The following is a 25,607-nucleotide window of genomic DNA, read 5'->3' on the forward strand; positions in this document are numbered from 1 at the left end:
GTGGGCCTTTCCAGAGTCCCCATCTCTCCTGCTCTACAGGTTTCTTCACAGCATTTTTCATCTGCAAGTGCCTATGCAGAGCTGACCTTTTCTGACTGTTCTCTAGATAAAAACCCACAGGAAGAAAGAAAAAAATGCAGCTTTTTAAAATGCAGCTTTTTAAAATTATTTTCCAGAATCTATTTTTTAAATTTCCACCAGTCCTCCCATATTCCCAATCCTATGACACCCTTCTTAGGATATGACACATCACAGGTGCTAAGCAGATCTGATAAATACTTTTAAAGCATTTAGTGGCTCTGTTTTGCAGGCCTCCACACAGTCTAAGCAGACAAGAAAGGGAATACTATTACCTCATCTTATACACGGCGCATTGAGTCAGTAAGAGGGGGAGTTATCTGACGAGACGTAGTTATCTATGTCTGAGCTCCTTGACTAAATTCTCTTTGTAATTAATGGAAAGAACCGGGCACTTCCAGATTTGCGTCACCTCATCTAAAAGTAGGCTTCTAAAATAGGTCAGATTAATCTCATCCTGATAGTGCCTGTTTGTCACTACAGACTAGAAATAGGAGCCACAACTGACCAGCTAGGATTGACATTTGCCTGTGGTCAGATCAGTCTCGCCCTAACTCACTTGTCCAGAATAACACAAGGCATTTTTGGCAAAGCCGGGAACAAGATTCAGAGCCCCCAGCACCAGTCCAGGTTAGTTCCTGCTTACACATTCCTTCTCTCAAGGTAGGATATTTATCCACAAAACACAGTCATTTGGATATAGGATTTCACAGCTACATTAAAACTTCTGTTTCACCAGCAAGAAATGAGAACATTCAATAAGGGTTGTTAGTACGTTCGCCATAGGTCACTCCCATATCCTCATTTTGCATTCCCTTCACTGCTTATTTCTTTCCTTACACTGTTAATCATATTTTGTTTTGCTTAGTCCTAGAGCTATGTGAAGGAAAGTAATCAGCCCATTCAAGGAGAATTTCATTTTCTCAAAAAATGCTATTGCTCCAGTCTGAAACAACAATGCAAAATCATCTGCAAAGGAAAGCCCTGGGGTGTCAGACAGATGTGAAAGTGCTGCCAAAGCACTTTGACCATTCAGATGTAGGTGTGGGGTTTCCAGGATACTCCATCTGTGTGGCTGCCCAGTAGACACTGACTCTCAGGGAGTAACAGCTCTTCCTCTCTGTGGGCTGTCCCAGGGTTACAAGCCGCAGAAATCCTCCAGCGTCCGGGCAGCTGAACAGCCCCTGCTTTGCAAGCCAGCTGTACTCCATCTTCAGGCCATCTGTCAGGCAGATGAGCTGGCAGGAGATCAGACAGGTAAAGCGAAAACCTGCTCATTTTCCAGCACACCTTCCTAAGAATAGAGCTGTCACCACATGGCATTTCAGCTTTGACTGCAATGCCCCGGTGGAAATATGTTCACCTGGAGCTTTTCCAGCCAGCTCTACAGACAAGTCCCAACTGACTGTTGCAGGTTGAGATAGGCACACACTGTCCATCTTCGCTGGGCTCATCAGTTGATGCACCTGACCCTATGGCTGAGGCTGTGTGAGTGGCAACAACACTTAGCTTAAAGTACAGCTGGGGGAGAACATCTAGAAAAAAAATGTTTTGACTGCTTGCCATCCTTTGTGAACAGAGGTCTACTGGAGAGACAGGACTGAGGCCAGGAATGCAAACATCTCTTTCTTTTCAAGACTTATACAAGCTAGGATGGAAAATTGCTAACACCAGGAAAATACCAGGAATATTTGGTAATACTTTATTTTCTCAGTTTTCTGTCCTGGCTTGTACAGCCTTCTCATCTTTTTCCTCTAAAATAGACTGCTCTTCATTAAATGTAGAACCTGAACAGTGCCAACTCGCAACTGATAATACCTTCCCTAAGCAGCCTCTAAATTGTTGCTGAGGGTCAGCTCCTACAACCAGATTCAATAGTGTGGCTTGGTGTTTCTTTGTGAGGGCATTGCCAAAGGGAACAGGGCTTCAAAATCCCTGTCAGGGAGTAATTCCGAATTCAAACCTGGCAATTACTGGCAGTGTTACAATGTTTATGGACACAAATTTTCATGCCAATATATGTTTTCATATCCATTTTATAGTTTTGGGTTGTTTATGATTGTAAACAGAGCTAATTGATGAAAATAATACTTTGGAAAGTCTGAAGACACATTTTTAACAACCTCTAAAGTGGCCTCCCTTGAGAGATTTTCTTTCACCAGTCTAAATATTTAAAATTGTACTTACTGTCCTCATTTTTAGAGAAATACTTTAGTGAAACAAAATGGATAATGACTTGCAAACCACAGGTTGTCACAGGAGCAGGGCTTTAGAGATCATTAGAAGAAATAGAGAACCACTCATGCAAAAGGTCCTTCTCTACAGGATTTTGGAACCTATCCTGTAATTCCTCACTCACTCCAGCTGTCTGTGTTCCAGAAAGTCTATGCAAAATAGGATTTGCCTTTTCTAAGACATAACACTACCAGATTCCCACAGAGTATTTTCTATTTGCAATTATATCCTATCCTTTCTCCCAGTTGTACTTTTTCCATGGAATTATTTTCTTGGTTTTTAACTATACAATGAATATATACAATAGAGAACCATGAGGGCCAACTAGCCATGAAGGATAAATTATGAGTTAAAATACATTGATTTACCAGCATTAAAAAAATTTGTATGTGACAAGCAGAAATAAAATGCAGCTAGCTTGTGGAATTTATAGTTTAGGAGAAAAGGAAAATGCAAAATGGTTAACTTCATGAGTCTATATTTTGACATTGTATTTTTTTCCTTCTTTTCAACCCCGTCTAAATTACCATTACCAAATTTACAGTGGTACATATCAAAAATTGAAACATTCATTTTGAAAAGCCCAGACTTCTAGAACAAAAAAAGTATGCAATAAAGCGTAAGGAGAGCGAATTCAGGCATTGCATTATGTGATAATACTGGAAGCTAGCAGTGAGGGGGAAGGTTTTCAGAGAAAGAACATCTATGTCATGAGAAACTCAAGAAAAAGCTTATGAAATACCTTAGATATATATAAATATATAAAGAGATATAAAACAAAATTTGGGCTTCTGACCCTCATGTCAGAGGTACTAAAGCTGACCCATTGTATGTTGTTCCTCTGTCTACTGTTTCTCTCACTTGTCTTGCCTTTGCTTCTCAGGTGTTTGTTCATATATAACTGGAAGCAAGAGAAAACAATTGGCTTTACTTGAAACCAGTACTATATCTAGACAAAGCTCAATTCATGCACAAATCTACACTGTAGATAACCCTGGGCATCTGCCACCGTGTTATACCCATTGGTACTCATTCTGTAGTTTCAGTCCTGGATTCAGGAAAATTTTTCTGTTTGTGCCAATAGATGGGCTATCATAAGCATGAGTTTCATTGTGTCACTGCTTAACATTAAATATCTTTTTAGAAATTTCTTGACTCAAAAAAGATATAAGCAGATGCTTAAGTGCTTTCCCCAATTGGGGCTTTTTTTTTTCAGGGAAGTGGCTATAAATGTCCTGCCATTCAGCATATTTTTGTCAGAACATGATTTCTTTGTTTCTAAAATTTTTAGCTTTCTGTCTAGTAACTTGTATTTTAATAATGATTTATTGTTTTATGCCTGCCACCCCATTGTAATTAAAATCAATAATTCCTCTTAAGAACAGCCAGCCAGTTTCAGATCTACAAGATGAATCAATGCACACACTGAGCAGGTGTGTGCTAGGTTTGGGAAGTTTTTTTTCATTTTCTAAAAATGAACATTTCAGGCTGCCATCCTATCTTTCTAGCTAGGGCAGCAGTGAGCAGAAATAATGCTCTGTCACAGTATGGACAGCCAGCTTTTTCAGAATACGCTTTGCTGAGTGAGAATAACTGATCTTTGAAGTTGCCTAAATTATGCCTTATCCACCCTGTTTTTATTTTTTTAACAAAGTTACAGCTGTGATTTACTAACCAAAGCATTATATGAAAGAAGGCATCTATATATACTCTTTCAGTAAAGTTCATTACAATGTGCTTGATTTTAATGAGATTAATAATCCCAGCCTAAAGGCAAAGAATTCAAGAATACAAACGTTTCACAGTGAACTTCAAGGAGACAAAAGGTTGAGCTTGAAGTTAAGTTTATCCTTTAGCATTTTGCTGAACCAGGGCCCTAGCACAAGTTTCAGACTGCCAAAGCCCGACTCTTTGAAAGCAGTTCAGAGCTGAATCCCAAAGCACGCGTGAGCAGCTCAGCCCAGCGTCGCCTGCTGCCTAAGGAGCAATATTTACCCAAAGCTGAAATTTTGAACCCCAGGTTGCTCCACATAGACAAGCCTAAGCACACAAACACATGCACGAGCATCTTCATTTGAGGCATTAGGTGATTTGCTCCTGCTTACGTTTCGTACAATTCAGACCCAAAGTGAGAAGGTACCTAAACTGGGAAGCTGGAGTCAAGAATATGGGAGACCATTAACTTCCCTCTATTTCTCCTTTCTCCAGTCACTTGCTATCACTGATTTAAAACATTCCTGATGTTCCCATTATATATGTACTGCTTATATGTACTGCTACAGCCCCTCAACACTCCAAAGGTCAAACTCTGCCTGTGGCCAAAACTCCCCAGCGCGGCAGGGCAGTGTCAGCATCCCCGGCCGGACCTAGCATGCATGAACTGCACTTGTCCAGCACAAAGCAGCAGCCTGGACATTTTTATTCAAAACCACAACTTGAGGACCTGCTGTCTACTTTTTGTGCAGATCCTAATGGTTAGATTTCTAGAACGGCAGAAGACCCAAGATCAAATCCCTCTTCACTGTAAACAGTTCTGAAGCCCTGACTCCCCCTTCACAGAAGAAAATCCAGATTGCCTGGCTGTAGGAAAGAAAACTGACCACTCTTCTTTCCTAAGCTGGGCACATACGTAGCAAGAACAAGGGGCCAGAAGCAGAGCAAGTGAAAGGCAGTATGATGTGGCAGCCTCATGATTCAGGACATGCAGAAATGAGCAAGCTGGGTTCAGATGCTCATTTCCCTATATAATGTTTTAGTTTTATTCACCAAGTGACATATAGAAACTAAATGATTGTATTAACTGGAGCTGCATTTAATGTCTGAATTAGAATATATTATTTTAAGAGAATATAACTACAAGTGGTAATCTAAGTATAACTGTAACCACGCAATATGTGTAATTGAAACAGAGCACTGTGTTGGCAAAACATTAGACTGTTTCCTAGATCTAAGCTGCATGGATCAAGTAAGCGGCAATTGTAAAGCTTTTCCATTAACTTACTGAAGCTCCTATAGCACTTTGTAGAAGAGAAGGCAGTCACGCAAGCCAGCTCAGATAAGTATTTCTTGAGGAACAGCATGTTGTTCCCAACTCTCTTGTTTAATTATAGATCCAAAACATTATTCTACTGATGCTGACAGCACTACTGACTTAACATCAAAAGGAATCAGGATTTGCCATTATTTTCTGAAATAGTATTTTTAGCATATGTTTAAAAACAAGCAAGTTAATTCACAGTGCATCATGTGGTAGTCCTTTTGTCTCTAGGTGGTGGCGGACTCCAATTCTGCCAAGTCTCAGAGCTCCCAGCCGGAGCCAAGGGAACAGTTCGATCCCAGCAGTGGCAGCAGTGTCTGTACCTAATTACAGTCACGCCTAGAGATACCAGCTCCAACCGGAGCCATGTCTTGCTGTGCACTCGGCAAATGTATTATAAAAATGAAGAGCTTACAAACTAAATAGACAAAGAGGAAAGATCTCCATTGTGCAGGTGGAGAATTGAGGCAACAGGAGACCGATTCACCTGAAGTCACACAGCAGGTCCCTGGTGAAGCAGGGAATGGCTTCCTGGCATCCTCATTTCAAATCCGGATGGACAATTTGGGGGCAGGTGGCACCTTGCCCTCCAGAATAAAACTTTGCGTGGATCTCTTTTGCTTTATGATATCTTATTTCCTAACTAGACACAAAACAACAAAGTGAAAAATCTCCTCTCTGTCACCAAACATTTTGTCAAGAAAACAGTATAACTGAAGCTAGCTTACAATCAGGGCATAGGTCCTTTATTAATAAAAGTACTGTGAAAAATTAGGGTCATACCTGTGTCTAGGAAGCCTTTGCTCCCGAGTAAGTAACAAAATGGGAAAAGAGCGATTACTTGAAAATTATAATAATAATAATAAATATTAGAATTACCATTCTCTAGAGGAAATACTGAATAACAACATTAGCAGCTCTCTGGCTAGGGATTAGGGTGCAAATTGAACAAATAACACAAAATCTCCTTTCTCCACCCCAAATATTATAACCTGGAGTACTGGCAAGGAAGTATTTTGCACAGTTTATTTACAGTCACTGCTCTATAAATATCTTTGACTTCAGTCACAGTAATTTTAGGTAATTCTAAATGAAAGGTGCTATGTGAAATGAAACTCTAAACTGTATTTTGTTTTTACTGAGAATTCTTCCACAAAATATTCCATTATGGCTAATGAGATATTAGCAATGAATGCGCTAGAAAGGACAGATGGGAAGATATTCAACTGCCTAAATCAGAAGATTCGTAAAGTGAAGTAAGCAAATTATTAAGTACATTTCTGTGGCTTAATGCCAATCTATACTGCAGGGAATCGGTCAAACAGTGGACCCGGGAAAGCTTTTCTGGAGCAGCTAAATTCTACAGCTGTGGTCTTTGTTTTTCTAGTACTTTGCAAGAACAGAAGGGGGAATTACGAAAGCGTCTATCATACACCACCCATAAACTGGAAATGCTTGAAACGGAATTTGATTCTACACGTCAGTATCTTGAAATAGAACTGAGACGTGCTCAGGAGGAACTTGAAAAAGTAACTGAAAAACTGAGAAGGTTAGTAACTACCTTTTTTGAAATAAACAGAATTATTAGGAATTTCAAGTGGCTGTGTTAAATCCATATATGTAAGTAAAATACAAGCCTATATTCTCAAACATACACTATTTATTGCTTATTGATTGCACAATGTGTTTACACATTGAATATGTATTTCACTTGTCTCAATATATATTACATATCACACACAAAGTTATTTACATGTGATATGTAACATCTCTGTAATGAAAGTAAATACCCAATTAAAAGTATATGTATAGGTACATATATGACATTGTTTATACGTAAACATACATGTGGGGTATGCTATGTTGTATTATGCATACAAGGATTATAAACACATTGCATATATATATAGGTATATATAAATGTATTTAATGAGCTTGACTACACACTTTCAGTTTTTATCCTCCATTGCACTGACACAAGAGAATAGAATGGGGTTTCCTTTTCTCAAAGCTGAGATTTTATGTTCAATATACACAATATTCTGGCATTTCACCTTACGCTGTAGCAAATCATTCAGTGTTTTATCCCAAGTAGAATGCAATGATGCTGAAAACATATTGTATAAAATTATTGAAGCTGTGGTACAGAGCTAATATAAATCACAAGCCCACTTAATGGCAAATTATAATAAGCATGCACTCCTGACTTTTATGGCACTGATTAAAATGGAGTGTAATCTAGCTTTAAATTTATCAGTGCTTCTTAACATCTCTTCTTTTATTTTTTTGCAAAACTTCTGAATCTATGGTAATCCATTTATTCAGGAATGTATTTGCATTTCTTGTGAGGACTTTCCTAAACTCATATGGATAATTAAACTCATATGGATAATTATATGGACAATTTGGTTCAATTCACAGAATGAGCCAAAACAAAATTCAAAAGCAATCATTCCAGGGCTGTACCCAAAGAACTTGGTCTTTCAGCTTTCACAGAGGACAAAAAATAAAACAAAACAAAACTAGAAACAACCAACAAATTGCATCAACCAAACCATTTTATTCAAATGTTAAAACCAGGTAGGCTTTAAGTGTCAAATCAGGAAACATCCCAGTGTGGGCTTATAACTTATATGCTTCCATAACTGGAGAGACTCCTTAAACCAAGACCAAAATGGATGTCGTGATGATTTTGAAATGTACACATATCTATCAGGAGCAGTCCAAAGGCTGTCCATGATGTTTTCTTAGCAATAATATGTTTTTTTTCCTATCACTTCAGTAAAAGCAGAGCTGCTGAAAGTAACCCCAGTCTTCAGATAAATTTCTTCCAATATATTACTGCTTTAACAACAGAGAGCACTGGTACTTTTTTTCTCTTGAAACCTTATTTCAGGCACAGTTGTCACAAATCCTGTGTCACGTTTATCGGGGGGCTGACCACCCCACTCTTGTTAAAACAAAGGGGCAAATACAGTCTCTATTAAAGTCACTAAGAGGCCTCCTATCAACTTCATTGGACACTGATTTAAGCACTCTTCAAAATCAGGCAAGAAAGTCTTTTGCTTATAGCAAAGTCTAATACCTGGAGATAGTCACTAAACATCAGATCAGTAGAACTGACTTTCCAATATTCTACTTGAACATTTTTTCATATTTTGAAGAAAATTTATATTAAAAATTATGTTTCAGGCAGGTGATTACTCCCCTGAAGACATCTCATACTGGAAATCCAAAATGTTTTACAAGGTGAGCTTTAAAAATGTTTCTATTGAGAATAGCAAGGCATACCACAAGCTGAACTAGATTTCTCAGTCTGGTTAAAGATAATGTCTGAAACAAAACTGTCATCCAAAAGAGTGTCAGCAACATGTCACAGAGAAAAATGAGCGTGAGAAAACAGGGAACTATAATTAGTTTCAATAATGTGTCTCTTGCCTTATTCACTTCACAGGGAGAAAAATTCAACCCCCCATAATAAATGAGCCCAGTGTAACATGATGCCACTCATATAGTAGAGAACATTTCTATTATTAAACTTGCACCACCTTTGAGTGCAGAATTTTTCTGAGAGGCTGAATGGCATTCTTTTCTACTCCTTTCTGAAAGCCTTTACCTTGTCAGTTTATCCTGAATTAATTGTGTTGCTGACAGGCCTCCCCTCTCTTACTCAGATGGGGAGGTCATTTACAGGACTGGATGATCAAGTTCTCCATCTCTCTACACACATTTAGAGTTGCCCTTCTCAAGATTTCTTCTGGCACCAGCAGGAACAAGAGCTAGTCAGTGGTGAGCAGCTTTAAAATTACTGTCTGTAAAGCACAGGTTTGGCTTTGAACGGTGACTAAAAAGACATCAGAGATTTCACACACCTCACAGTGAGCCCTCTATCAAATGTGATCAGTTAGGCTTTTTATAAATTAACATTAAAAAAAAAAATCAATTACCAAACCTGGAATCAAAACTGGACTCCAAAAGCCATTCCGGGTTTCCTCCTCCTTACATGCGACTCTTACACGTGAGCAGTGATAATATTTCGACTAGTCAAATTAAGTCTAGGCTTACACATCTGCAACCGTAGTACCTTGAGACTGTACCCTGGGTAATAACTGTGGAACGTCTCCCTTCCTAGTTTTTTACCAGAGACTTGAATTATTTTAATACACAAAGAATAGTCCCATAGAAGCATATATTTAGCATTGAGCTTAGCCCCGACATATAATTGCTTCATCAAAAGCAAGACATATCATGGACAGAAGGGATCTCCTGAACAGGATCTTACAGTTGTGTTAGCTTTGGAATAAATATGGGAAAAACTCTCTTGTTTCTATAAGAAAGTCAGTGTAACTTTTGATAACAGACCGGGTAAAGGTTTTTTGAACAATAAGTTACTATTTTAACAGTCATTCTTCAAAGCTAAACTGCAGTCTGGGTGAAATTTCCTTCTTTGCAGAAGGTCAGCCCAAGGCTTTTGCTTTACTTTAGATATATAGCCTTAAGAGGGCTTGAAACAGAGTGAAAGCAGAGACTTTCTGCAGACTTTCTCTTTCACGATGAACTGGAATGTGTTGTCTGCAGGGTTAGAGCACAGATATGTAATGTTAAATACAGTCAGAATACTCTTTATTAGCCTGATTTAGCCAAACATATAAAAATTTGTTTAATGCATGGACATATATTCAGCTGGAGGGACATGGGTATCATTTAATAATTTGAATTTACCAACACAAAAAGTCATCAAAAATGATAATAAATTATCCACTCACATAAAATGAGCTTATTCTTAAAGCATTTTCACATGGTAGTGAAGCTTACCTATTCTTCACTTTGTTTACGAAGAAGCCAGATTTATGACAGAAAAGTGTTTTGAACTTTGCAAAGTTCAGGCCATCTGGTTGCATAGTTCTTCTGCAAGTAGAGTTAAGTCACCATCTGTTAATTTGGTCTTTTTAATTAGAATACTTTTCCCTACTCCTCCTTTATTTTACTGCACTGCCCAAAGATTATGGTTTGATTATCCTGTTGTTCTTTTATCCCTTTCACACCTTCTTCCATGTATTTTTGGGTCCATTTCTCTCCTTGCCATCCTCACTTGCTGACACTTCTTTTGGCACAGTGAATTTCCAATTTGGGTTTTGTGTGTATATGTGCATGTGTATGTGCTTGTGTATGTGTGCTTGTGTGTATTTTGACTACCTTTGCATACTGTTCTCAATAGAAACACTTTTTGAAGCTCAGCTTCCTACATACTGTGGATTTTTTGTTTGGATTTGCTGTTTGGATTTGATTTGATCTGACTGGGAGGCAGTCAATTTTTGTATTGCAAAACAGATGTGTTTGAGAACTAGGTTTTATGGGCTACTTTCTGCTAAACATACAAAGAGAAAAAAATGCATGGGCAAAAAATGAGAGAAGTTACAAGAAGAAAAGCTGTCAGTGATAACCTCTGGCAAAAACCCACTACCATCTTTATCATGGAAGTGTTGACAGCCAAGAGCAATTATATTAATGGGAAACCATCTTCCATTCACTGATATCAAGAGAAAATCAATGTCTACAAAAGCTGAGGAGCAAATGCAGTGATGTATTTCCACCCTCGTAAGCCAGATATCCTGGTAGCAATTACTGCTGTTTTAGTTTACAATTTTAAAGATAGGGAAAGGGAACCTTCAGTAACTCCCGTGAGCTCTCCACATGGATCTGTGCTGCAGAACAGACTGGTGTACAGAGAGACCTGAGCTAGAAAAGGCCTTAACCAACAAAATTTTCCAATGACAGGAATTTACACAGATGCTTTAGAATGCATGCAAACTTTTAGGAGGTTGTGAATGCTAGTTTACATGGGTTTAAAAAGGAACTGAAATAAAAAAAATAACTGAAGAAAAGTCCATTCAGGCCTACCAGATGTGAAAGACATCATCTCTGGCTGAGCCACAGGCTGCTGGAGGCTGGCAAAGTGCTTCGGCACAGTACTGGTGTCCTATTTTGCTTTACCAAAAATACGGGACACAGATGGATAAGATATTGGTGTACCTCTGGTCTAAACCATCAGGCCCAATCTTGTTTTCATAAACTGTTGTTGCCTGCATCATGGTACACAGCCTTATCAGCACAACTTAACTATGTTAGTGCAGTGTAGCTGTTTACAAGTTAAGCCAATTTAAGCCTCCTTGCTTACACTAACTTACCAAGACTGTCTCTGCCTTCTCCTTTGCCATGAAAAGCTGGGTATAGGGTAGCCTGAGAGCTCTCTTTGTTGTGCTGACTCTGACTAAAAACCTATGAAAATCCCAAGTATACTTAGAGTTGCACAAATAAATATTTATTCAGAGGTTTAGCATGAAATGCTGCATCTAATAGGAACATGGACAACACAGAGATCTGTGAGCTTCAGTCAATCCTTTAAATTACTTGGACATTTACACAATGGCATTGTGATAATGACTAAGCTGTAGGTTAGTACAAGTCACAAATTTCTAGCCAGTTTGGGTCATCACCTTAGCAAACACTATTTACCACAGATCCTGCTTATAGGGTGAAAATCTCTGTTCAGCAGGTCTATAAAACATACACAACACTGAAGCTTCTCTTAGGCTCTCAATATGCATTGAAATGACTATCTCGAGTTTGGGCTGATGACTGGAGAGTTTCATCCATGGGGATGACATTTATGCCCATAAAACAGATGTTCTGGGCACAGATCTTTCCTCTCTGGCACATATGGCCAATGTAAAGCACCCAGCTGCTGTCCTTTGCATACTGTGAGCCCCAAAGGGGAGTCCTCATGGCTCATAAGGGGGACCGTGAGCCACTGGCCTGTCCCAGAACAGCAAATTTTGATCATTTAACTGGAAAGAAAATCTCCACGGTGACATAAGCTGCAAGAGAGATCTAAACCGTCATGTCTCTTCATTACAAGGAAGAGATGGGCTGGACCCCTTTATTTGTAATCATGACATAGTTTGAATGCATGTCTTAATTCTAATTTCAATAGCTGCTCCGAGCCATAAAATAACTCAAAGGGACTTCCTTAATCCTACTCACTTCCTACCCATTGTGGAAGACACATGCAAGATTCAGACTTCTCAGCTGAAGCAACTTTCTGCTAAATAAATTTATATCACATCTCACTTCGCTGTTAGAGGGTTCTCTAGCACATTACCTAAAATCAACTCGTCACAGAAAATGCTTTGTTTGACCTATTGAGCTAAGATTCCCAGTGCAAACATTTAGATGCATTTGGACAACTTTTTACACCTGAGCTTCTAACTTTTGGCTTACATTTATTATACGTCCTGCTGGGCTGATAGGTACAAGCAAGAACAAGGAGCTACTCTCCTTACCTTACATGAAAAGAAAGGCACGACTACTACTGAAATAGGGATATTTTTCCCACAGACTGCACAGCTTGCCCACTGTAATTCTGAGGTTACCATCCAAGGAACTGAAAGATGTAGAGACCAAAACTTTCTTTGGTGTATTGCTCTGGAATAAGCAGGGAAGTTTCATTTTCTGAGTCTCTTCAATCCCTCAATGCTAATAAAAATGAATATCCACCATTTTCAGGCTAACCTTTTTGGAGACATCTAGACTTGTTTGTTGCAGGAAAAGGATGGATTCAACTCTTGAGAACAGGGAACTCCTTGAACTTTTGTCTAAAGGAGCAATATGCTCTTTGAAGTCACATGGTGATGCCTGTGTGTTGTTATTGCTGCAGTCATTAGGTTTCTGCTGCATTTTTCCATATTAAGAGAACTTGGTAAACAGCTTTTTGTAGTTTCTAACTGTCCAGCTCAAACTTCCTCGCTGAATATGATTCCTGAACCTGACACAAAGCTACAATCCCTTTGTGCAATTTCCCATGCTGTGATGCACATCTGCACACAGATGCAAGGGAATGGCATGTGCATTTTCCCTTCCTGAAGGTATTTGGCCCAAAATATAGTAAGCAGATACGACAAAGGAGTTTGCTTAGGAAGGAGATGGTAATTACACTCCAAAGGCAATTGCTGACTGGCAACAGGAGTGATAAGAAAATAGGCTTCAACTAGTGCAAGCCAAGGTTTTGTACTGATGTGAGAATTACAGGCAAAAAACAACATAAAGAACAATGCATTAAATTACATGATATCATCTTTGTTTTAGGATACAAAACAATTACCTAGCCTTACAAAGAATTAATCAGGATCTGGAAGATAAACTTTACAGGATGGTAAGTTATCATAACTGAACTTTTTAATTTTAATATTAAATGTGTTTTTGTATTTCCTGAATTCTAGGACAGATATGTAGCTGGTATGAAAAACTCAGGCTCCAAACACAGTATGCTTAAAAAGAAATATGATGCTATGAATATGATGATCTAGAGTCCAAACTTTGTATGAGAGCATAGTTCCATTAATTTCAATGAAGGTTGCGTTGGCTGATGATCTGGCTGAATAATCCTATCTTTAAAATAATTCTGCTTAATTTAGTTATTCACTTCACAGGTTCTAAATATTTGTGTTTTCATTAAGTAACAAATTCAAATAAGGCAATCCAAGATTTTTTCATGTTTCTTAGATACTTTCTCTTAGCTTTTATTAAGTGATTTAATGGAGCTTGGTAGTCTGACTTTTCATATGGTGTCATAACTACCAATCTCAGTGTATTAATTTGCAATCTGCATGAGTCTGTAACTGCAATGTCAATGTCATGGACCAATTAATAACTGGGGAAAGAAATCACTGCACCATTTACGGGCTCCACATCGAGGCATGTTATTACAAAACCCAGCAACACCTGTTCAAAATGGTTTGAAGATGTTAAAAAGAAATGGCAAAGTCTTTAATGCCCTGGCTCATTATTAATGCTGCTTTGACATCATATCTACTATTAGGAGAAACTTTACAGAGAAATGTAGGTGTAATGTCTAAAGAAGAGGAAAGAATAACAATTGTCCACTTCCAAAGAACTTTGGGTCATGAGCACATCCTGAGATGTTTCCTCCTCACTTGGATCAGTTCAATCATCCATTCCCTACTCTTCTTCCTACCCAGCCCATACATGGCTTGTCCATAGCAAATGCAGTGCACAAGCATAGACACACAGTTTATGAGTACAGACATAGTTTCGACATATACCTTTGATGATGCTAGGATAAGTCTATGTTTTACAGAAAGTCTAGTATGTAACATTTGCATGGATGGCCAGCCTGGAGTGAGGGGAACAGCTTACTTGGCTTTGAGAGTAAATATAGAATATGGCAATATACTGGAGAGGCATCAGCCTTTACTAAGAAACTGAAAAAATATTTAAATGTCATCATTGTTATCTCGGGAGTCTATTTGAATAATTCACAATGAATAGAGTACTGATGCTTTTGCAACCAGCTAGCACTAGGGCAAAGTTACAACTGGTTATAGCTGATATTTGTTTTTAAATATACATATAAACATTATACAAACATAAATAACATTTGATCTCATGGTCTTTTTCTCCACTCTTTCTTTGTTATATTTCTTTTCCTTTTACCCAAATCATTCTGGGATTTTATCTTCATCTGTGTGAAGGTGGCCTAATATTTATCACATGTGCTACAAAAATAGAATAAATTAGAAGCATTCTGGATGGTAAATGAAATAAAAAGATTAGAAACATAGAAAGAGGGACTCCATAAATCTGCGCTTTTTATCAGGTATTTCATATCAAAGCAAAGAGTTTTTAAACTGATGTTTTGGCACCCACTTAAAATCCCAAGCAAAGATTTCAGGGCGCAGCACAGAAAGAAGAAAGATGGGTTCCATAGAGCACTGTACCTTTCTTTATCCCACTAATGTGACAGTCACTGAGAGTAGCTTCAGAGGCTTGAAGACAATCAGTCAGGCTCTATACATCATTTAATTCCAGAGTGTTTTGCCTTCTGAAGCACTGAAAATGAAGATGTAAAACAAAATTGAAATTAAGTCAGATGGAAACTGTATTAAAAAAAAAAGATGGGGAAAATACTGCCATATTTGGTTTGGATAAGCCAAATCATTTGATTTTCAGGACACTCTAAAAACCCTCAATACTTCAGAGAAAGTTGGATTAAATAACAGCTGGTCTGGTTAATCAACAGCTTATGGTGGTCTGGGCTCTTGGATAACTTTCTCTCCCTTTACAGCTTAGGGGGAGCAGCTGTGTTTATTATTTTTGCCTAATTTAGTCAGCTTGTCATTTCAAAGACAAAAGTCTTTATTTTCTCCACCAGTATACATATATACATACAGGTTCTTACACAAGTTTTGATCATTTAGTGTGCCCACACAGAACAATTGGGGAAAAGGACAGGCAGCACTGGAGATACTTCTCAAGTCCTAGTTTTACAAAAATTTGTATGCAGGCAGCTATTGCAGTAAAGATGAACTTAGGGAAGGGGCTTTGCTTGGTGTCACTGGGAAAGAGGAGAACTGGGAGAGAGAGAGAGGATGGCTTTGCCTCTTGTATATGACACTGGAGACATCCCCTCAGATTTCTCCTGCAGGCCACCTGGGATGCTCCCAGGAGTCCCCTTTCTCCCTGCCTTTGCAGGTGACCCATAACTCACCCTTTCCAATGACTGACCCAGGCACTTCATAACTAATCTGGGACTCCCCACAACCTCCCCTTTTTTGGGAGGGGTTTTCAAGAATGTTAGAGCCTGTTGTGCCTGCTGTGGTATAAGGGATGTAAAAAATAATCATTAATTCATCAACAGTCACAGAAAAGAAAGAGTGCTCACCTATAAAATATTTTAAAATGTTTGAAAGCACACTTATGATCACAGCAAATGATGTCCAACTGAAATCTCTGTTGCTTTAGAACTCTAAATACAAATATAAATCATAGTGTCTGTGTTGGCAAAGGGCTGAAATATACTATACTGAAATCAGTGGAGAGTTTCCTGTATTAAGCTGGGCAAGACTAAACACGTGACACTGTAGAGGCAAATGTGGCACAGAATTAAAATTCTGCTGTCACTATTCAGATCAACTCCTGTTCTTACCACAGTCAGTGTCTTTGGAGAAGATTTGTTTGGTCCTGTAACATACAAACTGTAAATAGTTAAGCTTAATAATTCTTCTTTCCATTAGTATGTGGGCAAAGAACAAACTGAGTCCTTAAATTTTGGACTGTGATAATGTCACAGGACTAAGCAATTTAAGAACTTTTCTTTTCTCATCTAGTTCCAATTGTCACCAGTGTTCATCAGTTTCCCTGACATTGACCTGTGTTTGCTGAGGATGCTCTGCTATGGTCTTGCTGCTCATGAGCAGCAGTTGCAAGTAGATTATGAGGGTCACTCCAAACACATGCTAAGAAATCCTTCATACCATCTCAAACCAACTGTATTCTGCATACAATCCTCACTGGAATTAAACAATGTATTGTAAAAAGTTTCTGAAGTTTTAAAGCTTTCTATTGCAGTTAAGTTGTGTAATTTTACCTTTAAAGCCAGAAGCCAGATTTTTAATGGTAGCTACATTTGGGAACAACTGATAGACATCTAATAATAGCTGCTTAATAAACCTGAGCAATAATGAAAATTGTGCCCGTTCTTCCTCCCCCATCTGCATTTTGAATGTTCTTGAAAATCTGATCTTACAAATCCATCTTCAGAAAGCTCATGAGACCGTATTCTCCAGGAAGACATTAAAATATCTCTTCTGTAAGTAGAATGAAACAGTTTGACAGACAGATTCTTCAATGGTGTAAGTTCACTTCTAATGCAAAGGCCTTCAAGAGGCCAGAATTTAAACCGCTGCTTGCTCTGTAGCACATACTGTCTGCATTTAATACAAAAATACACAGACAGCATAGAGGTGGATAGGGAAGGTGACAGTCCGCCGGTAAGGAAAGGAGGCATCTGATGACATGGGGAACTAGTAGATAAATCAGTGCACTTGCTTAGTAAACCCATACTCCCACATACCACTTGGTCTGCTGATCCACCTCCCTCAAGCCTGCTGCTAAACCAAAACCTGAGGTTCTTCAAAGTGTCATCCCCGGGTTCTGTTATTTTACATTTCGTTGCTGTTTTTAAATAAGAAAATTACTTCCTTCTCTCTCAGCACTGATTCCAGACCCTTTCAGCAGTGTAGGCGATGCTGAATGTTGTCTGACATCAGGGATGGGGCTGGTACCTCTACTGCTTAAGAGCTGTTGGGCATCGGCTCTGCCAGCCCTTCCAGGCACCCTGGCACAGCTCCCAAACAGAGATTGTTGGGTTCCTCTGTGCAAAGCCGGCATAATTCCTCTATATAAAGTGTATCATTCATTTTATCATCTGTCAAGATGAAAACCATTACATCACATTAATTCCTGATTTTTCATTTACTTTAAGGCAGGCTTGGGGGTGTAACTCAGCCATAAAGTTGGAAAAAATTATATAAACCAGCAGTAAAAGAGAGATTTGTATTAAGGATTATTGAGTTTGAAATGCTACACTATCTGAGCACTCCACTGATTTTTATCCTGTTTCTTCCTCTGCCTATGAGCTAGAGGAGGACTAAGACATACAGCAAATACTTTATGGCATTAACAGTTGATTTATCCAACTCTTGAATGTCTGGAGCTTTCCAGTCTGATGTCCATATTATATACCCAAGCATCTCCAGCTAGGGAAATCCAAAGATGAATTAAATATGAGCTGAACAATGTACAGCAGAGCTCTATGAGACCTTGTGTCATGGGAGTGTCATTACAAAGCAAGCAACTTGCTGGTGTCCAGGCCAGGAAGATAAAGAATATGGAAAGAGGTGAGGAATTTGATGAATAACTTCAGTCAGGCATTAAAAGCATCTAACTACCAGAGTGAACCTAGCATTTTGGATTTGGAATCTAAACCAGAGGCTAGACTGTGCCTGTCTCTCCCATGACAGCTACCAGTCACCCACTAATATGATTTAAATTATAAGTGAAAGATGAAGGCAATGAAGAAAGGTCAAACTATTTCTGATTTACATCTAAGGAATGTAGAAGCCCAGCATGTTTTAGTTCCTGAATGGAGGATGATGACTTTTACAGTGACTTTGAACAATCAGTGATTTAAACCACATCTTTTTCATTTTCTTTCCTTTTATGAAGAACAACTTGCTTTTTTTCCCCCTACTGTATGTCCTACAAAAATGAAATAGAGGTGACCTAAATATATGTAAAAGGATTTGCATCCCAAAGACAAGAAAAGTTTAGAGTCAGCTCAACCTGACAGGCTCATTTGCTCACATTCAGTGAAGACAGCTGTGAATTTCAAGAGAAATTTATACTTGGTTAGTTAAGGCAGACTCCAGAGGTCTGTGCTTTGTGGACTAAGACAACTGCATCAAAACATTTCTAAGGAAGGAAATGACCGTAAATGCCACAGAAACAAGTCATTTATAAAAATAGCATTTAAAAAAAAATCTCATTTCTAAGAGGCTTTTACACTTTGTCTTTTCATTCTTACAGCCATTTTGTGCTAAAGGCCTCCTGCATCTTTCACTAATTCTTTTCACACTCATTGCCAAGGTGAAAAATACTGCGAAATAGGCAATAGGACCAGACCTTTAGACCACACACATTAGCACCAGTAGGAACTGCACAGGCTCAAACTGAATAGATCTGTCAGTTTTGCAGACAAATGAATCTTCCTGTGTAACTTGGGAACATGAGTCCAACTTGCATGAGCACAAAAGTGCACAGAGGCTTTCAGATATCTTCAGTCGTTTTTCTCTCTATGAATAGAGATTCATTTCCCATTGTTATCCCATTGTTACATGGCTGGCAGATCAGTCCTACCTGAGCAATTCATAATGCAGTCCTGCCTGTTCCTAATTGCTGTAGTTGAACATGACATCATCAGAGACTGTTCTGGAAGCTCTTTCCTTTCCTCTAAAGCCATGGAGCTATTCTTCTTCTCTGTCTTCCTCTCTTAGTAGGAAGTCTTCCTGAATACCAGAAGCCCAAGGAAGTACAGTATCTGTTTGGCAATTCAAAGTTGTGAAGTGACAATGGAAACTTCTTACTTCTGATGTCCTCCCTGTTGCATGATTAGAGCTCCTTTGCTTCTCAGCACGTGGCCTGTCTTGGCCGCCATTTCCACCTTGTGATCACTCTTTCTTTGGTTAATGATAGTTGCATGTGGTTTAAGTTCTCTCTGCCCACAGGGAAAATGATCAGAAGGTTCTGAAATGTATGGCATTCAGAATCACGCGTTTCTGATACTGAGCTCTTCAGTCATTTCCTGCATCCTGATTTCCCTGGTTTGGTCCCAGTCTGTCAGGACACCCCTGGGGCTACTGTCCTGGCCAGCTAGAAATAGAAGAATCTGTTGTTTTCAAAGTAGCTGAAGAGAATAGAAACATTTCTGGGAAGTGGGTGCCTTTGACCTGTATCTTTCTTGTGCCTTGGCCTTTTGTGATTATCTGCCGATTCACCACAAGACAAGGGAAAGAGATACCAAGTAAGATTAAGACTGAAAAGATATTGTGCTGCAGGCACTCTACATCTCAGAGTCTGAAGTCCATCACAAAAGTAGGTATCATCTTCTGTGAATGTGTAAAACAAGGCACAGAAGAGTGAAGCATCTTGGCCAAGGTCATCAGGAAGCAAGGGGCAAATTTCCAGATGTCCCATGTCACTCATATCTTCTCTATCCCAATCCAGTATCTACAAGCAGGATCAAAGGACCCCATGGGTTCTCTTAGATCTAATTTTAGCTGTCAGTTATTTATCTTCTTTTTGAAAAATAAATAGGAAATGCAGAAGACAGGATTTGTCAATGTTAAGAAAAAAAAAACAGGAATACACAAGCAAAGTATCAGTCTAGGTCCCTATAAGTAGTTTCTGTCATCCATTTCTATAAACTATTTTATTTCTAAATAAAGAAAATTATCTTTTGGAAATAGTACAGCAGCTCCAGGATTCAAAACCATGTCATTTTAATTATACAGGAGGGAATATGGAATTAATTGAGATAAGAAGACAATGACTTTTGTGGGGAGAAAAGAAAAAGAGGAAGGGGAGAGACTGGTTTGTATATTGTCTTGTTCTAATTGGATCCTTTATGCTCACAGAGCAGCACTTGGAGTGTATAGAAAGATAAACGTTATAAGATCTTCCATCAGTTTCAATATTACACATGGCCTGTACCTCTAGCAGCATCCTCTTTGCTCACTATAGATGGATTTTTTTATTTTATTTTTTTTTTACTTTTTTTTACAGAAACAAACATTTCTCCTTTCAATCTACTGTCATCAACACAGCCTCAGAAGATACTATTACATTGACTTCAGGGAATTACTGTGAATCAACAACATCTCTTGTCCCTCCAACTAAAATGTATTTAGCATTTAATTATCCAGCATGTCTCTACACTAGCAAGGCATGCCACTGATGTGAAATGTGGGGGGGAGATGATAGATACGCAGACAGAATAAAAGCACATTTTGTCAGCTTCATCTAAATTGCTAGCAGAAAGAGCATGGAGTGGGAAGCTGACTAGCTAGCTTAAAGAGACTCTTAAAAATAAGCTGATAGTCAAGATATCTTTTTTCAAGCATAATAACAATGCTGAGAGACCAAGGATGGGGATGGCAAGTAAAATCCCACTTCTGACTTCCAAAAAGGTGAACCAACTAACAGCAGAGTTTGGCAGTGAGCTGAATATGTTCAATTGTAAACAGACAACAGTTGGCCCTGAAAGCTGCTGATTCTCTAAAGAACTGGTTCTGAGTCAGCAAGACCAAACAGTTACAAACACAGAAGAAAATTTTTGCCCATAGAGGGCCTGGAGTAAAGTTCTCACTATGCGAAAAAGCTACAGAGAGATGTTAGGATTACATGGAGATACATCAGGGTGCAGACTTGCCACTCATAATTTTCTGCCTGATCAGTTGTGTATAGATTATCATCTTACAGAGAAATTGCAAAGTTGTAAAGTAACAATGGAAATTTCTTACTTATGATGTCCTCTCTGTTGCATGATTTCCACCTATAGGACGCCTAATTCATGCTTAGGTGAGCGACAGGCATGTGGGGTGATACTGTTTTCAGCCCTGTTTTAAATCGAAGAACAGATCTAAGAGGAACCCAGGCCAGGAATGGCAGAACCTTTCCCAGCCTAGGGCCAGATTTACTTCCACTAATTGAAGTTAGGTTAACAAGATGTCCCTGTTCATACCTTTAGTTTGATGTTCAGGTTTTTGTTCCAAATGACCTGGATAAGAGGTGACAGGTGCCTTTACCCAGAGCTCATGTAAGACATAGGGCGTTAATTGCAATGAAAACCTCAGGAATATTTCCAGATGATGCTGTGAGTCAGAGATCTGTAGCAGGAGGCGCAGATGTAAGCAGTTCTGATTATAATGTCCTTTTACATGGTGAATGCAGAGTAGGTTGGCCTTATTTCAAATAAGGAGCAAACTCTACCGCTGTCAGTGATAAGCGGTGTGAACTGATTTATCCTGCTCTGAATGGCAGTATTTCCATTGACCTCAATCCATGTATGCTTACACCCATGGAAGAAACATCCAAGACTAACATTGGTACTTTTTTCTATAGTGAAGACAAATAATCATCCTGTATATATTTTGCAAATTATTTTCAAGGAAAATCATGCCTTTGCTTCACAAGCAGCATCTTGACAGCACTTCTCTAACCACATTTCTTTCTGTGATACGTTATTAATTATACACCAATGTCGGATTTTTTTACTGCTATGGAATTAAGTTTCGAGCCTGTGACATAGGGTAGTCAAGGAAACAAATCTTTATAAGACCTTTCCTAGTACAAGGTTGAATACGATATTAAGAGGAATTCATTCTTCAAGTGAAATGTCATAGAGCATGAGATCAAAATCCTCAGACAAATCACTATAGCCCCAGAATGTTGTCTTTAATAATGTTATACTGTTCAGATATCAAGAAGAGAAATCAGACTCTGCTGCAGGTCATTTTTTAATCAGCAACCAGTCTTGTTTATTAAAAAGGATAAATTCTGTAATTTAACTCTGATGGACAAATTAGATCAGGTCAGTAATTTAGACTTGAGGCATTACATCATTTATCAGATAAAAAGATGCTGCTTATTTCCGTAGCTCTGCTTTGCAGAATAAATGTTTTAAAGTGGACACAGAATTAAACAGGACACAGAAGATGCACAGATAGTGCATCATTATATCCAGTTCCTCTTACTAATAATAAAAAGAAGAAAATGCCAACCTGGAACATCCTACTACAAATTCCATCCCTATATTTTTCTTTTATCTAAAGGTCCATAAAAATCAGAAAAAGAGAGTTAAAACAGCAATCCTCCATATGCCTAAGCTTTACCCTCCTCTTGCAAGTCTTAGTATAATCCACTTTGCCGTGCTACTTCTGTTTCAGCTGACAGATAAATCCCTTTCCTGACAAATCCCTTTCTCACTTTGTCTTTTCCTCTGTATGTCTTCCTGAAATTCATCCCATACTCTAAATAATTTTGGAATCCTCATTTAAGCCAGATGTTTTAATACTTTACATCTCAGAACTGCTTTGGTCTTAGACTTGCATCCTAGAAACAGCTAAGCTGATAGGCAAGCACATCATCATGTCCCCATGAACTATTTCCTTATTCTTCTCCTCTCTGTTTTTTTGTTATATTTTGGCTTTGTTTTCTGTGTCTTCCGAAAGCCTTGTTTAATTCTGTGCCATCAGACAAAATAGTGAGGAACAGGTAAAAGCACGTGTATAAAATATTCACGAACAATACTACCTTCTCCTTCTTCATAAAGACCTTTGAAAGCAATTGTCTGAAATAATCTGCTGATCATGTGGTGTGTGGATTTCACTATTTACTGTATAATGGATTTTCTTAAATTCTTTCCTTCCTAGCCCTATTGTATCACTACACTTCTTAATTATTGCAGAAGATCATATATGGAAAAAATATATCCCCTTTATTTTGGAAAATAATAAGTATCATAAAAATTCACAATGTGACCATGGATTTTTTTCAATGTGCTGAAATTAACTAGATTTATACTTTTGACTATTCTTCCCCAACATACCATAGTGTAATCTGGCATGAGAAGGATTAGAAAAGACTTGATTTAATTATATGCTCTGTCTGAGCAAATACAATTCAATTAAGGAAAATGTGATTATTAAATCTAAAATGCATTAGCATGCATCAATCAGCTGTATGAGCTTTAAATTAATAAATAGTTCTTTTACAGTTATCCAACTACTAGGCAGAGAATCAGAATTAAAACCTCTAATAAAATTAGCCTAAATCTCTCAATGCAAGGTTTAAACCATAATTTACTTAATAGGTCTTTCTGCACCAGCTGTAGTGAGCTCAATAAAGTTTGTTCTAATGTTGGGTGATGTAAAAGTAGTGGCTGATTCTCTGTTGTTACAAAATGTTAAGTTCTGTATTTTGGGACTAACTGAAGACAGCATGGCAGAACACATTGTTTGTTTTTGTGTCAAATTTACTGATAAAGGTTTCTTTCAAAAATTCTATACTTTTATGTTTAAATATTTTAGCAATTTTTCTTTCAAAGTCCTAGTGAATATAGAGAGATACAAAAGAATGCAGTGCCTATATAGACAACATCAAATAAAGTAAAACTAATTTCTATACAAGATGTAAGGAAAGCAGATTAAATGCTATCAGAGATGCCTAAGTAATCAAGTGAGGATAGATTTAATTCCTTCTAACAGAATGCAGTCATTCAATATCCAAATCAAGATGTTAACGAGAAGTGTCTGAACAACGAATTCAGTTTGGTTAATCTCTGAAAATAGCCTAGGAAAGAAATATAGGGAGTGCAAAATACATCCACGTCAAACTGCTACGCTAAGTTTTCCCACATGTAAAGCTCAAGTCATCTGGCTTTATGGGGTTGACATGAGGAGGAAACAGGGGTAGGAAATCATCCACTGGAGCCAGCCCCCATGTTGTGATACCTCAGTCTCTGAGTGCAGCCCAAGGATGAGCCTGCTCCTCTGAATAATGCATTCACCAGCTAGCAGGACAGGACCCTTGCATAGATCACTAAACTAAGTGTCACCGAAAGCAGAATTTTTTCTCCTCAGGCTGAATGTTGCTGCATATTCTTTTCTGGACGCACGTTTCTTCTAAGGCTGTAAGTGCACTGAGTGAGGGAATATTGTGTAGGCAGGAGAGATGCCAACAGTCCTGCCACAACACTTTAAGCCAAGGACAGCAGCTGTCTCCTCATTCCTTCTCAGTGGGACTGAAGAATTATCTCCCTGTTAGATGTCTCTCCAGTACCCGTTTTGCTCCTCTGTGAATTTTCACACTGTTATATTAACGTATCTACCTCTCAGGGTTCCCAGCTACAGTGATGGAGGAGCTCAGTAAATATAGCATCATGAGGAGAAAATTCATTTGAACAAGGCTCATTTTACTCCATGGTGACAAACATAATTGGCTTTATCTGTTGAAATGAGATTTTGATAAACCTTCACTACATGGTCTTGCCCAGCTTTATATTGCCCAGCTTCCAGAAATTTGTCTTTTGAATAAACAGCCAGAGATGAAAAATAAAGAGCTGGAATATATTCCAGGAGGAAGAAGAAATACAAGCCAGAAGCCCCTATTGGAAGAGGGTGCTAAAGGAGCATGGGTCTACCACTTTATTCCACTGGTGACACTTTATCTACATATACTCTTCTTTAAGATTTAGCACAATTACAAATGTTCAGAAATCAGAGTAAAGAAGATCACGAGCCATTTCCCCACAGGGTCTAATGCCAACTTCCAGGGAGATTTGTTGTCTCCCGAGGAAGGGATCCCATCTGAAAGAGAGGATGAAACCAAAAGATTTCTTGGTCAGAGACCCTTCCTGTCATGTAAAATAGGATAAAAAGTAGGATGCTCAGGAAGGGAATTGCTAACTCAGCACATTGCTTTAGGTGGAGGACTTTGTTTCTGTGGAGCACTGATCCGTTTGCTATGAGGAAAAGAAGTTGTTTGGTTTAGCTGTACTCCCTCTAAGCAAGTAGGAGACTTGAAGAAGTGGCTAGCTATACCAGTCAGGCATCAAACTAAATAACAAGAAAGGGACTGAAAGGCAGAAACAAGGTATACTCATTCGCCAGAAAATCAAGATGTCAAGGATAAAACTAATCAAGTTGCCAAGGGATATGAAAAGAGATTCTCCAGCTGCCTGTATACCAACACTAAGAATGTAGTAATAAGCTAAACGAATTGGAAATTTTCATGCAATGCGTGTACGTTGGTGCCAGACACTACTTTTGAAACTCATGGA

The 25,607-nt window shown here is 38.4% G+C and overlaps 1 protein-coding gene across 1 annotated transcript in view; it reads left to right on the forward strand.

The window, feature by feature from the left end:
- The window catches only part of BEGAIN (brain enriched guanylate kinase associated), a 151,429-nt gene that overhangs the window by 82,498 nt on the left and 43,324 nt on the right, over positions 1-25,607 (forward strand). Inside the window, exons 4-6 of the mRNA XM_064512070.1 lie at positions 6,738-6,899; positions 8,543-8,599; positions 13,496-13,562. Coding sequence (XP_064368140.1) covers positions 6,738-6,899; positions 8,543-8,599; positions 13,496-13,562 — 286 coding nt within the window. The remainder of the gene's footprint in view (positions 1-6,737; positions 6,900-8,542; positions 8,600-13,495; positions 13,563-25,607) is intronic.

The sequence above is a fragment of the Dromaius novaehollandiae genome, chromosome 5 (assembly GCF_036370855.1).
Source record: "Dromaius novaehollandiae isolate bDroNov1 chromosome 5, bDroNov1.hap1, whole genome shotgun sequence".
Lineage (NCBI taxonomy): Eukaryota > Metazoa > Chordata > Aves > Casuariiformes > Dromaiidae > Dromaius > Dromaius novaehollandiae.